The 15196-nt window shown below is 40.1% G+C and overlaps 1 protein-coding gene across 13 annotated transcripts in view; it reads right to left on the bottom strand.

The window, feature by feature from the left end:
- The window catches only part of CDC14A (cell division cycle 14A), a 210407-nt gene that overhangs the window by 93232 nt on the left and 101979 nt on the right, over positions 1 to 15196 (bottom strand). For all 13 annotated transcript variants that reach the window (XM_060412161.1, XM_060412179.1, XM_042251431.2 and 10 more), the window contains one exon: positions 953 to 1019. In XM_060412161.1, the coding sequence (XP_060268144.1) occupies positions 953 to 1019 (67 nt within the window). The remainder of the gene's footprint in view (positions 1 to 952; positions 1020 to 15196) is intronic.

Raw genomic sequence — 15196 nt, 5'->3', positions numbered from 1 at the left:
GTCCACAATGACCCTTGCCAATGGGTTATGAAACATATACGTTCCTGGCTGGTAAAAGTCATGGCTGTATGTTCGAGATGGAATGATGTACTCTGAAGCTTCTTTAGAATTCACAGCACAGCACGCGTGACTTAGACTGTAAATCAATGTTTCTAAAACATATTCCAAAGTTCTCAACAATCTTTTGGATTAACTTCTCCACAACGTATATAAATAACTCAATAACTATGGCTGTAAACTTTAGAGCGCATCAGATCACACAGACATCAGGGCACCACTCCCAGAGTTTATGGTCCAACTGCTATTGGACGAGGTCTGAGCACCCACATCTCTGCACAAGTTCCCACACTGAGACAACCATGGGTTTATGACACACCCGGATAGGGTACTAGAAGGAACTCCAGACTGATATGGAAATCTGAGTTAGAAGGAGCCCTAATAACTCCCTGTGGCCCCGAGAGTGACTTAACCTCTCTGGGGTTGTTTCCTCATCTGTGAAAATGAGAAAATAATATCTAACCTGCTCACTCCTTCCTGGGCATGTAATACTATCCAATGAGAAAAGCAAGATGGAAATGTTCTCCACACTGACAAAGGAGAGCTGCGGCTTAGAAGACTTCCTCCCTCTCTCACACCAAGATCTAGCTTGATAAGGAAGCTGAGCAGGTGACAAAGCAAGGTCATGGTGATGGCAGCAGATAGAAATGCTAACACAAATAGTTTAAGCGAGAAAGGGAGACCCCTTCCGCAGCTATAAGAAGAGTTATCCCCCAGAACACCTTCGCTGTTGGCCCTGTGGTCTGTGTTTTGCAGTTCAACCATCATTCGAGAAGTAGAAAGCCACCTTCTTACTACCTCCTCTCCCTTCTCTCCAACAACAAAGATATCAACACCTCTCCTTTTTCATATTGTTAAATTACAATGGCAGCTACAGCAAGGCAATTGTTATTACCTTTCTGATTCCCTGCAAACAGTCAAGGATGGTGAGATTGTAAGTGCAATTTCCAAAGGAAGCATCCCTATGAAGAAAAAAAAAAAGTAACATTAAAGACATGCATTTTGAATACTCAAAGTAATATGTCAGTTGGATACATGCTTGTTTGGTTTCACAGCTGTCAACATGGTAAACTTATATAACACATCAGATCCTACTAGTTAACTACTCCTACAGCTTAACTCAGCCCAGCTTAACTGGGCTTCCCTGGTGGCTCAGACAGTAAAGCGTCTGCCGGCAGTGTGGGAGACCTGGGTTCGATCCCTGGGTTAGGAAGATCCCTTGGAGAAGGAAACAGCAACCCACTCCAGTACTCCTGCCTGGAAAATTCCATGGACTGAGGAGCCTGGTGGGCTACAGTCCATGGGGTCGCAAAGAGTCGGACACGACTGAGCGACTTCACTTTCACAGCTTAACTCAAGCACTTCTGAAATTGCTTGAATCCAACAAGATGAGTTAAGAGAAAGCAGATTTAGGAACCAGAGCTCTGTGATCAGACTGCCTTCAAATTCCAACTCTGCCACATATTGGCTGGGAGCTCAAGCCAATTTTACCTCTATCTGTTTTGCATTCCTGATTTGTGAAATGAAGTTACTAATTCAATATTCACAGAACTGTTGTTGTATTTCATTAAAAAAAAAAATAATGTCCTTCCTATAGTGCTTAGCACAAAAGGAACCACTCAATAACTATTATGACTATTATTCTTATTATTAACAATGAGTGTTTCATTAAGTAAAACATGCATCATCATGACAGGTATTCAGAAAGAGAAATAACCATCTGTCAGGAATACAGCAAAGTGGTGAAAGTGAAAGTCATTCAGTTGTGTCTGACTCTCTGCAACGCTATGGACTGTAGCCCACCAGGCTCTTCTGTCCATGGGGATTCTCCAGGCAAGAATACTGAACTGGGTAGCCATTCCCTTCTCCAGGAGATCTTCCCAACCTAGGGATCAAACCTGAGTCTCCCACATTACAAGCAGATTCTTTACCATCTGAGCCATCAGGAAAGCCCATATGGCAAATACAAACATAAAAGTTTAAGGGGGACAATGTATTCAGGTCATTAAAACCTGGCAGTTACTTTCACAAATTAAATGCCACCACTTCCATTCTGCTCCCCTACCCCCACCTTCATCCCCACAAAAAATGCTAAGGAAAATGCCATCCTGCTTCCAAACAATCTCCTCTCGGGTTCTAGGAGAAGTGGAGACCTACTGCATCGAAAACTGAGTGCTTCATCCTTTATTTAAGTTTTTAGAGCAACTTACCAGGCCTTGTTTAGGCAACATAAAACTCTAGTATCAAGTTCAGGTCAGTTAGCAGAACTGGCATTGGAGCTTTAACACTAACAATGTTCCAAGGTGTCCAAGGCAAGAAACTTGACCTCAAGGCTCTCAGTAGCTTGGCCCAGCCCCTACTGCTGACCTGAATGAACAGAGCTGCCAGGCACCTGCCAATCACAAAGTCAAAGACACTACACAAAGCTGGGGGGTGGGGCCCAGCAGGAACGCCACAGAAGACGCTTCATGGGGAGAAAATGACTCTTAATTAACATAAAACTAAGTCTTGTATCACAAACAGTCTAGGGAACTTGAACCGATGGCTGCTAAGCCGTGAACTAAAATGCAACATCAACATCACTAAGTTTCAGCATCCTGATAACCTAATTTAAAAACAGTAGGTTAACCTAAGCAAGGCAGCCTAACAGAAATGTTTAAGTCCTGAAACTTCAAAGTTAACCTATGTTAAGGAAGGGTTATTCTAGGTATTTCATCCTGATTTAAAGAGTTCTTTTTCAATGCTATCTGAATACATAGGGAAAAACAAAAGCGCCCCCTTTTCAAACATCTTGTAAAGACATAAATCATATATTAAGAAGCAAATTTTAATGGATTAAGCTAGTGAAAGTAGTAGCTATGGATCTAAGAAAAAATACTAATTTATATAAATAACAACACATTCCTTTGTAGGAACTTGTCTTTTTAGGACAAGGTTCATGGACCCCTGCAGCATTCTCATGAAGCCTATGGACCCCTCTTTTCAGAATGTTTTCAAATGAATAAAATACATAGAACTGATAAAAGACAAATGTAATTAAATTTAAAGTTATCAAAACATAACAAAAACAAATATATAATACAATATTTAATTATGTTTAATACCATACTTAACATATTAGTAGTAGGTCTGATTATAGTTTTAAAGGAGTGAACATAAATATCTTAAGATATACACAACAGCTGTAATGGGATATTAAAATGTCTATAGTTTCTATTGTGAAAAAGTCACTTGAATTGCTAATACTACTATAGTTTATTATTTATAACATTTATACTGAGTTACCAAGCAGTTCGTTCAGGTTTTATGGCTGTTACATCTTTTGGAAAAATTACCTTATGGAAAAATCCAAACGAAATTTTTGGCCAACCCAGTTGTTGAATTTAATCTTATAAATTGGGACTTCCCAGGTGGTTCAGTGATAACGAATCCACCTGCCAATGCAGGAAACACCGGCATTCAATCCCTCGGACAGGAAAATCCCCTGGAGGAGGAAATGGCAACCCACTTGAATATTCTCGCCGGGAAAATCCCACGAACAGAAGAGCCTGGCAGGTGGTTCATGGGGTCACAAAGAGCTGGACACGATTGAGCAACTGAGCACACGCACATTATCGTATAAGGTTAGTGAAAACAAAGAATTTTTGTCATCTAAATCCACCGATCCTCTGAATTCTCTCCACAGACACTAGATCAAAACTACTGCTTTGGTAAAGAAAAGAAAAAACTCAGCATTTAAAAAGAACAGAAGAAATTATAAGAATTGAAGGTGCCCCTTACTTCTTCAAGTATACCTTCCCACCTAGACTCAGCTAAACAAATGCACAAATATAGGTTATCAGACAAGCTCCAGATCCAGTCTTTCTTACTGTCTGCAAAGCATGGTGAGATTATTATGAGATCTCTTGTCCTAGCACAGCCACAGTCTCTACCAACAACTGAAAAGACCACTCTAGTGATGTGGTGATCAAGTGTGCAGACTTGAGAGTGATGGGGGAGTTAACAGGCCATCTGGCGAGATTAGGATGCAAGGCAGTCAGCAGGCTAGAAAGACAGGCGGGCATTCAATATAATAAGGGTGCAATAAAGTTAAGCCACATCCTCAGGAGTGGGGAAGTTGATGACGCAGCTTTTTTACCAAAACTTACTATGCTGGGTAATTTAGACACATTAACACCTTTGATCCTCATGAAGGCAGGAGGTTCCCAAAAGCTGCCCTCATAACTAGGCAAGAGAAAGATGGCTTATTATTGGCACTCGGCATATACACAGTCAAAGGAGAGCAACCATAAAAGTGAAGGGACACAAAGACACGTTACATATTCTCTGTGGGAAAAAGAGAGAGAAAATGATAAAGGTGACGATAAATACATGTATCTACCAAAACCCCACTAAACGGAGAATTCTAAAGGGCTTTTTAACATGGAATCCAACAAGGTCAGGGAGATGAGAGCAGACAACATCAATAAAATTCTGAAAGCTGGAAATCAGATAGATGAGTGACAATAAATTAGAAGACTAAGAAAACAATGCTAAGGTAACAGTGGAAAAATCAGCATTGACCCAGTCAATACCAGATAATTCACAAAAGGCTCAGGAAGTGACGGCACTGGGTTCTTCAGGCAGTGAGGATGAAGGACTGAAATAAGTTGGAAGGTACACTTAAGAAGCTGAAAGATTTTACTCGACAAAAGAAATATTTTTTATTTAAATATACCTATTTTTAATCGGAGAACAATTGCTTTACAACATTTGTGTTGGTGTCTGCTATACATTAACATGAATCAGCCACACGTATACATATGTCCCCACCTTCTGGAATCTCTCTCCCACCTCCCACCTCATCCCTCTAGTTGTCACAGAGCACCTGATTTGAGCTCCCTGCATCATACATCAAAGTTCCACAGGTTATCTAATTTTATATATGGTAATAAATATGTTTCAATGCTACTCTCTCAGTAGATCCCAATGTCTCCTCCCCCATTGTGTCCACAAGTCATATTATCTCCCATTTTATAAATAAATCTTTCCTGTTGAGTTTTCTCAACCACCTGATGTAGTCAGCACCATCTAAAAATAAAATGGTTGGTCCTGGAAGGCAGCAAGATACCTGACCCACACAACATTCAAGTTTGAATTAGAAGATGACTTGCAAGGAATATTTTCCACCTACATTGTTATATGAAATGGAGGTGAAGTTTAGGAATAATACACCAGGCTTTAGTAAACTCAAAAGTTCTTCCCACTCTGAAACTGCATAATTATTCAACACAATGGATGATTTCTTTCCTTTCTATATCTGTGTCTTGGATCCTTCCCAATAGAATTGTAACATTTTTCAGGTTCCTACCATTTTTAAAATAAAAAAATAAAAAATTTTCTTGACTTCCACCACTACCCTCTCTTTGGCTTCCTCTTTAAAATAAGACTTCTCTGAAAAATTACTCATCTTACTGCTACCACCTTCTCTTCTCTCACATCTTAAGAACTCTGTTTCTGCCCTCATCCATGCCAAGAACATGTCTCACTAAGGTCACCAACGATCTCCTTACTGCTAAACCCAGGTGAAATTTTTGTAATGAAATAAAATTCATCATTGTAGCCTTTCTAAAGTACACAACTTAGTGACTTTCAGTGTTTTCATAATGTGATTTTTAGTATAGTCACAATTCACAATTTCAGTACAGTCACAATTCAATAAAGAAGGCTGAGCACGGAACAATTGATGCTTTTGAACTGTGGTGTTGGAGAAGACTCTTAAGAGTCCCTTGGACTGCAAGGAGATCAAACCAGTCAATCCTAAAGGAAATCAACCCTGAATATTCATTGGAAGGACTGATGCTGAAGTTGAAGCTCCAATACTTTGGCCACCTGATGGGAAGAACTGATTCATTAGAAAAGACTCTGATGCTGGGAAAGATAGACGGCAGGAGGAGAAGGGGACAACAGAGGATGAGATTGTTGGACAGCATCACCGACTTGATGGATATGAGTTTGAGCAAACTCCAGGAGATGGTGAAGAACAGGGAAGCCTGTGTGCTGCAGTCCATGGGGTCGCAAAGAGTCGGACACGACTGAGTGGCTGAACAACAACAGTGCACACCACTGATTTCAAACCATTTCCGTCACCCCAGAAAGAAACTATAACCATTTGTAATAACTCTTCATTCCCTCTCCATCCCTGACAATCACTAATCTATTTTCTGTCATTCTGGATGTGCTTATTCTAAGTCCAGGGAACACTCTGCAAGCATCATTTTATTTACTATTAATATGTCAGGAACAGGTAATTCCCTCTGAATATTCTCTTCATTGTTTCTGGATTCTACCGCTCTCAACACTACTCCATCCCAATGTCCTGTGCAAAGTCATCCTTCACCTCCCGTCTCCTCGAGGTTCAACTCCAGACTCAGATTCTTCGTACTCCATACTTTCCCCCAAGCCTGGGCACTCAAACTTTAATGTCATCAGCATCAGCACCACCAACATGGCTTCTTAGAACACAGAATGCTGGACCCCACCCGAGTTTCAGATTCAGTAGGTCTGGGGAAGGGGCTGAGACTGCGCATTTCTAACAAGTTTCCAGGCACTATCAGTGCTTCTGGTAGGAGGGACCGCATTTTGAGGATCACTGCTCTATACAAACTCACTGACATAAGTTACCATCTATCTGCCAATAAGCTTCAAGGTCTTCTCTCTAGCACAGACTCCTTAAAACTCCAAAATGGTTCAGCCAACCACATACGTGATGTTTCCATTTGGGCGTCTTAAGGCATCTCATGGGCTTTTCTGGTGGCTCAGAATCTGAGCTCACAATCTCAGTTTCTGGTAAAGAATCTACCTGCAATGCAGGAAACCCGGGTTCCATCCCTGGGTTGGAAAGATCCCCTGGAGAAGGGAATGGCAACCCACTCCAGTACTCTTGCCTGGAGAAGTCCATGGATGGAGGAGTCTAGTGGGCTACAGTTCATGGGGTTTTACTGTGTAAGAAGAATCTCTTGAATATGCCCCACCCCAAAACAGTAACAATACCTGGCCCTCCAACCCTCTCTAATTCAGTAAAAGATACAGCTTCCATAATCACTGAAGCTAGCACCCAGAAGTCCTTCCATCTCTCTCATTTCCATATCCTACTGTGCTCTGCCTTGTTGTTTTCCCTCCTAAGCGTCTCTTGAATGCACTTACTTCTCCTCAGTTCTGCTAACTCTCAGGCAGTAACCCTCATGCAGACAAGAGCTGCCCATGTCCACTCCTGGCCCTTCTAATGAGCATTCTTCACGGCAGCCAGAGTGAGAACTTGAAAAGGCAAGTCTGCTTCAGCTACTCTTCCGCTGCCGCCCTTCACTGACTCCCACAGCTCTCTGAAGGGAAGGTTCAAATCCTAAAATAGATGCAAGGCCTGTGACATCTGGCCCTGCCTGCCCCTCCGGTCTCTCCCTCGTTTCACACTCCCTTCTCGCTCTCTGCGCCCCTCACAACGCCCTCCTCCCCTGAGCTCCTTGGAGAGGCGCTCAGCTCCCACCACAGAACCTTTGCTTCTCAGGTCACATGCTCTCCAATCGCCTGTGCCTAGGTTACCCTACTCACCCTTCAGCTCCCAGCTCACAGATCACTTGTCTCAGGCGGAAAAACCTCCAACCCCACTCTCTGGCTAGATCAGGTCCCCAACATTTTTTTTCCCACTGGACTTAACTACAGTTTGACATTATATCCTGATGTGTTCATTTGATTCTCTGCCTCTCAATATATAAGAGTCACATAGAAGACAGCATCTATATGTTTATTACTCCCTATTGTCTTCTTAGGACCTATTACAGTGCCTGGTATGAAACAAACAATAAATGTTTGTCAATAAGTGTTTAAATTAAAGAAGCTTGGGAGATCATTGCAAGACAATGTCATATAATATCCTACAACCACTTTTGCTATCTCAAGGGCCTAACACTTCAATTCTCATTAACAAGAAGACTTTCTTTGCATTAACCCAAAATTCCTTTTGTCCATTAATATCATCCCTCTGTTCTCTTTGCAAAGAGTATTGATTGAATAAATCTAAAAGCAATGATGTCCAAAGCAGTTTTCTTTTGTCAGGTGGTATTAAACACACTTTTATTTTAAACCAGATACTTTAGAGAGGTTATACGGAGCTTTGGATTTAAATCACTATATCAATGTGCTACAAAGTTTTATACTCCCACAGTTTTTGTTGCAGTTATGATTCCCATTTGTTTATTGAACTCCTGATTTGCTTTTTCACTCATTCATGCATGCATTCATTTATATTTATTGAGACAAATAGTTTCTGAGTTGAATAAGAGGACACGTGTTTTTCCACCTTCCTTACAAAAGACCACTGAAAGCCTACAGAGATCAACCACAGGAAAAAGCTTGCACATCCTATGCTGCCGGGGAAAACTACAGCTCTAACCCTTATCTACCATGATAGTTATACCATGTATTGCATTACTCCCTTAAACAGGTAAACACAAGGATGCTCTTCATTCAGGAGATAAGGTAATACCCCAAACACCCAGGACGTCTAACCATTCAACTTTGCCGAAGAAGAAATCATATGTCTATAACCCCCAATACAGAAGACTAACATTAGGGCCAATCTAGAGACATCCAAATACAAATTTAGCTCAGCCTCATGCTTGACCATCCAAATTCTATCCACCTTGGCAATTCTATCTTTCTAAATGTGACTTCTGGCATAATAGTCAACTGAACCATAAAACTATTATGAAGTTATTATAAAAAATCCCTGGCAATAAATATTTGCTGAATAAAAAACTAAGTGTATGAATATTTTAATAGATGAAACAACTGGGATTTTTGCTTTTTTTCATACTGTTTTATTTATTTTGCAGAGAAGTAGTAGCAGCAAAATCAAAGAAAACCACAATCACCATCCTCAAAGAGATACAAAGAGGAAGGACTTGATTGTCCTAGAGCTATCTTTTCACAGGCTCTCAAGAGTCAATTGTTAGATAACCAAACATTTTGAGAGCCCAAATCAGCCTTGGTGGGAATATTTACACCACAGAAATCAGCAAACGCTGTTTACTTAAAGAGCTGGTTTACCAGCACACCATTGCCTGCAACCCATGAATCTAAGAAATCACTCAGAATGAAGCAACCCTGCAAATGGTAATAATGAGCAGATGAAACCAGAGATGAAAGAACATATTTACACAAAACAGTAAGAAAACATTTCTGGTAATAAAGTTGTTTGAACTGAGGAAAAAAATGAAAGACAGAGTTGCACTGTTTACAATGTGGAGATTCCATTAAAGAATAAAAAAGAGCTACAGCAAATGGACAAAGAAATAACAGAAATGCCTCCTTTATATGTCTTGATTCTATGATTCTCTGCAAATCCTCTGGATAGCAAGTAGCTACAAGGTAGGCAAATAGCTGCAGAGCAATGGGTTAGAAAGGTTCTCAAAGGTCATCTGAGCACTGTTCCAACCACTGAACTGAATCCCATCTGTAAAACCAGCACAAGATCACAAGCTTCCTAAGGACAGAGAATGTGTTCTTTATGCTGTATGCCCAGAGTCTAGTACAGTATTGCACACATTACTATGCTGCGGCTGTTGTATGAATGAATGAATGACCATTACCAGGAGACCATTCAACATATACCCAAACAACTCTAAGTGGCTGGGAACTACTGACATTTCAAAGTAAAAATTATATAAAACAATCTGTAATCATCAACTATATACAGTCACAAAAATGTAATCTAGATCATAGTTTTTCAACAGAAATATAATGCAATAGAGAGCCATATGTGTAATTTTAATTTTCACAGAACCATACTAAAGTAAAAAGAAATAAATGACAACAAGTTCAATAATATATTTTGTTTAATCCAGTCTGAAATATTATCAGTTCAGAACATAATCAACATAATTATAAGATATTTTACTTTTTTATACTAAATCTTTGAAATCTAACGTGTGTTTGGTAGTCTTACGGTCTATTTCAGTTTGGACTAAACAAATTGCAAGTGCTGAATAGTACATGTAGATTGTAGCTATTGTTCTAGGCAATTCAGCTCTAGACTAATCTGTATGGATACCTGGGAATTAGACAGTGTACTAAAATACTTCATACAACTGTCCAAAGTACACCTGGCTTTCAGTCTCTGAACACATCCATAATATATATGTACCAGGTCCCTAGTAAAGAATAAGCCAATTGTTTAATACTATTTAGACCTACAAGATAAAAATGTATTTGATAAGAACGAGTGGGGAGGACAAGGCTATTTCCCACTTATGAAAACAAAATCAAATGGCTTCATGGGGCAGAGCCAAAAATTGAGCACGACCAGTACCTAACAAAAAAATGGGACACAGAATCTCTTCTTTACAGATTTAACATAAAGCTATACACTAATCATTTTGCTCATCTAAAGAAACAGAGATGTGTAAAAATTCACTTCTAAATCATGGCTTAAAAGGTCATATAAATCAGCAAAACAGAATCTGTCTAGAAGTAGCAATAACAGGCACCAGAAAGAGACCAAGAGCTGTGCTCTGGGCCTTTTATCAATATCTGAGTGTCCCCCATTTAACCACATTTAACTTTGCTTAAAGACAAAAATACTAGTAAGTTGTCTTTGACTCCACTATTGAAAACAAGTCCTTCATATATGAGGCATTCAACAAAATACCTATGCTCATTAAGGCAAATGACTACAAACTATTCCAAAGCACTTTCATCAACCAAGGCTGGCTATTGGAAAAGTACTATAAAGAGCACAAAAAATTTGGCACTTACCCGACTACAGAAAGTTTGGTACCCTGATCTGAAACCATAAAAACAGGAATAACAAAAAAAGTAATCTGAGCCAATTTTCACAACTCAAACTATTGAAGTACTGCCATGTTTCAAAAGCAAAAAAAAGATATAACTCACTTCCTTCTTTGTATTTAGTGAGTCATACAGACCTTGACAGTTGTTTCTGCGTGCAGATTCTGAATAGTGGTGCTTATTTACTACTTTCACAAGAAAACCTGATAAATCTGCTTTTCATGGTGGTCCAAGTTACTCAATACACCCCAGTTGCTGAGAATAGATTCAACAGTCTGGACAGAATAATCTATTTTCTTCTGTTTTGGAGACTCAGGAAACTAGCCCATCCTCACTATTCAAAACTAATGCAGGGGCTTCCCTGGTGCCTCAGTGGTAAAGAATCCACCCCACCGATACAGGAGACACAAGTTCGAACCCTGATCTGAGAAGATCCCACATGCTGAGGAACAACTAAGCCTGTGAGCCACAACTACTGAGCCTGTGAGCCTGCTCCAGAGCCTGGAAGCACAGCTACTGAGCCTGTGAGCCTGCTCCAGAGCCTGGGAGCACAGCTACTGAAGCCCGTGCACCCTCGAGTCAGTGCTCAGCAATAGGAGAGGCCACCCCAATGAGAAGCCCTCGAACCACAACTGAGAGTAGCCCCTGCTCACCACAACTAGGGAAGAAAAACCCGTGAAGCAACGAAGACCCAGCACAGCCAAAAATAAATAAATAAAATTATTTTTTTAAAAAAACAAAACTAATGCAGATTTTTTTCCCATCACATCAAGCATCAAAAGCAAAAAGATTCATGGAGGCAGAAATGACTCCAAAGATCAACACTGAGAAGCAGAGAAGGGGCCATCATAAAGAAAAGTTGAGAATGAAAGAAAAGTCTTAGAGCATAAAATAAATTTTGTTTCTACATTTTTGATACTCAGGGGGGGAAAATGGTATTAAAGACAACTTTCCTTTTGCAATAGAAACAAAAATCACAGTACCATATTTGAGCTAACAAATATCTGGTTCAACATTTTATGTTAAGAGATACATTTTATAATTACATCTAACATCTACTAGCACATATTTACTTTGCTTCAGAAGAAAGTAGGCAGCCTAATGCCAAGTTCTAAGAGGTTGACCCCTTTGAGCCTTTGTTGAGACCTACAAGCTCTGGCATGCCCAGGGAAGATTTCCCATTAAGACAGGGCCACATTACTTGCTTAGCAACTGATATATCACTAGGGGTCATCCCCAAAACACAACAAACCCATCCCTGAACACAAACAGTATGGGTACATTTTAATAACAAATGTCATTAAAGGATTGCTAGGGAGAGGTTTGTGGGTTTTCTCTTAAGGAAGGTTTTCTGATATCAAGTCAGCTTTAAGAGAAAACTCCTGTTCCTGTTAGATTCCTATTCCTATTAGATAAAATACCACTATTTTACACACCATCTATTTCTAAGACTAACGAAACAGCACAAAAGCATTTCCACAAATGGCAACTTATTATTCTAATCCCCAGAGATCTATTTTGTTCCACACAGGTGTGGATCAGGAAATGTGCCCTAGAGTTTCAGAAGGCTAGTTCTGCTGAATGTTAACAGAAAGAGCCCAGTTCATCCTAAATGAAATAGATTCTGAATATTCATTGGAAGGACTGATGCTGAAGCTGAAGCTCCAATACTTTGGCCACCTGATGAGAAGAGTCGACTCACTGGAAAAGACCCTGATGCTGGGAAAGATTGAAGGCAAGAGGAGAAGAGGGTGTCAGAGGATGAGATAGCTGGATAGCAACACCAATGCAATGGACACGAACTTTGGCAAATTCCAGAAGATGGTGAAGGTCAGAGGGGCCTGGCGTGCTGCAGTCCATGGGGTCCCAAAGAGTCAGACACAACAACAACAAATCTTATAGAGCAGTAGGTCACAACCTTGGCAGCATATTAGAATCATTTTGGTAGTTTTTAAAAATCCCAACACCCAGACTTCACCCCAGGCCAATTATATCAGAATTTTGGGGAGCAGAACCAGCATCAATCTTTTTTAAAAGCTTCCCTGCTGCTAAGTCGCTTCAGTCGTGTCCGACTCTGTGCGGCCCCAGAGACGGCAGCCCACCAGGCTCCCCCGTCCCTAGGATTCTCCAGGCAAGAACACTGGAGTGGGTTGCCATTTCCTTCTCCAAAGCTTCCCAGACTTCTAAAAAACAAGTAAATGGGACTTCCCAGGTGGCACACGTGGTAAAGAACCCACTTGCCAATGCAGGTGATGTAAGAGACACAGGTTCGATCCCTGGGTGGGGAAGATCCCCTGGAGGAGGACATGGCATCCCACTCCAGTATTCTTGCCTGCAGACTCCCACAGACAGAGGAGCCTGGGGGTCACAGTCAGACATGACTGAAGCGACTTAGCACACAAACACATGAGAAGCAATTTACCTTAGGGAAACAATGACTATAAGCCTCTTATTCAAGCTAAAATAAATTTGCCACGCAAAAATATGTTCCTGGACCTATACAGGATGAGACCAACCAAAAAAAATAACAAAACAACAAAACACACTAAACTTAACAACTGGTGACAAGACAGCCAACATTCAACCAGCTTTATTTCACTGGATGTCAGCATAGCACCCTATCTCATCCTCACCTCTGCATCTAAAGTCATTATTTTTTAAGTCATGCTTTCTGTATTTGTCTTTGAAACTGGGACCCTGATGTTATTTATTTTCTGTATGGCTGTATTCCCCATTTAATTTTATATGTCATAGAAAAATTGGGTTTTAGCAGATTTATGAATCATTAATATCAAAAAGTTACCAAGCTAATACATATGGACCAACGAAAAAAGAAGTGCAAAGTGAATTTAAAAGCACAAAAAAAGATATAAAAGCAGAGTTGCACAATTTAGACGGGTTACCTTTTCAATGTTCTGAGAGATTTAGAGAGTTTTCACAAACATTGTTTTATGAACACCCAAAAATGCATATTTAAAAACCACTGCCATTGACTTACCAAGAAAATAATCTAGGAATTCCACTAAGGGTTGGTGATTTCATGTGACTTTAGACAGGCCGCAATTAATATGACTTTGTAGAATGACTGGTCAACAGTACAGACTATAAATTTGGTAATACAGTGACTGACGGAAGAGAACCTAAAAAGACTCACACCAGGCTCGCCAATTCAAACTCTGTGACTCTGGCCAGAGAAATGAAAAGCCCCTTGTTCCTTTGACGGCCAACTGCCAAGCCTACAGTAAAGATGAATGGGCTCAAAGAATTAAAGTAGGTGAAATATACTCTTTTCCTCTAGTTTTAAGCTAAATTCTTGATAAATACATTGGCGATTTTAGCAAAGTGAGAAGTATAGCTTTCGACACATTTACTTTCCAATTAAATGGAACACCCTAAAACTGCAGACATAACATCACAACAAATACCCCTTGAGTGTCACACCAAGAAGAAATGTAAATGCCACTGAAGTCTACTATACTTATAGTAATCAAGGATAGGCAGCAAATGGAGGTAGGAGTGGGAGAATCGAATGAAGATGGTCAAAAGGTACAAACCTCCAGTTATAAGATAAGCAAGTACTGGGGATACACAGGGCAGCATGATGCCTAGAGTTAACACTGTTGTATGGCATATTTGAAAGTTCTTAAGGGAGTAGATCCTAAAAGTTCTCATCATAAAAAAACTGTAACTACCTGAGGCAATAAATGTTAACTAAACTTACTGTGGTAATTATTCCACAATATACGGATGTCAAGTCATTTTGCTATACACTTTAAATTTATACAGTGTTGTATACAATTATATCTCAATAAAACTAGAAGGAAAAAAAGAATAAGCAGTAAATCTATCTAAACCTTTTCTTAAATTTGCTTCATCTTCAGTGAATTTTTAGCTAGGTTATTTACAATTTGAAAGATAAATCCAAATAGAAAAACTCACATTATTCCATAGTGATAAAAGAACAGGCTCTGCATGATTAAAATACCTTTAGACCATCAAATTTTGCACCTTGTCTCATATCCCTGGATATGTTCCAGTGTCTCCTAGTTTGTTGTCTGTAGGAACTTGAATAGCATTTGTATCCTACTAGGGCTTCTCTCGGAGAAGGCAACGGCACCCCACACCAGTACTCTCGCCTGGAAAATCCCATGGATGGAGGAGCCTGGTAGGCTGCAGTCCATAGGGTCACAAGAGTCGGACACGACTGAGCGACTTCACTTTCACTTTTCACTTTCATGAATTAGAGAAGGAAATGGGAACCCACCCCAGTGTTCTTGCCTGGAGAATCCCAGGGATGGTGGAGCCTGGTGGGCTG

The sequence above is a fragment of the Ovis aries genome, chromosome 1 (assembly GCF_016772045.2).
Source record: "Ovis aries strain OAR_USU_Benz2616 breed Rambouillet chromosome 1, ARS-UI_Ramb_v3.0, whole genome shotgun sequence".
NCBI lineage: Eukaryota > Metazoa > Chordata > Mammalia > Artiodactyla > Bovidae > Ovis > Ovis aries.
The sequence above is the reverse complement of the archived record's forward strand: the minus strand, read 5'-3'. Positions and strand labels throughout refer to the sequence as shown.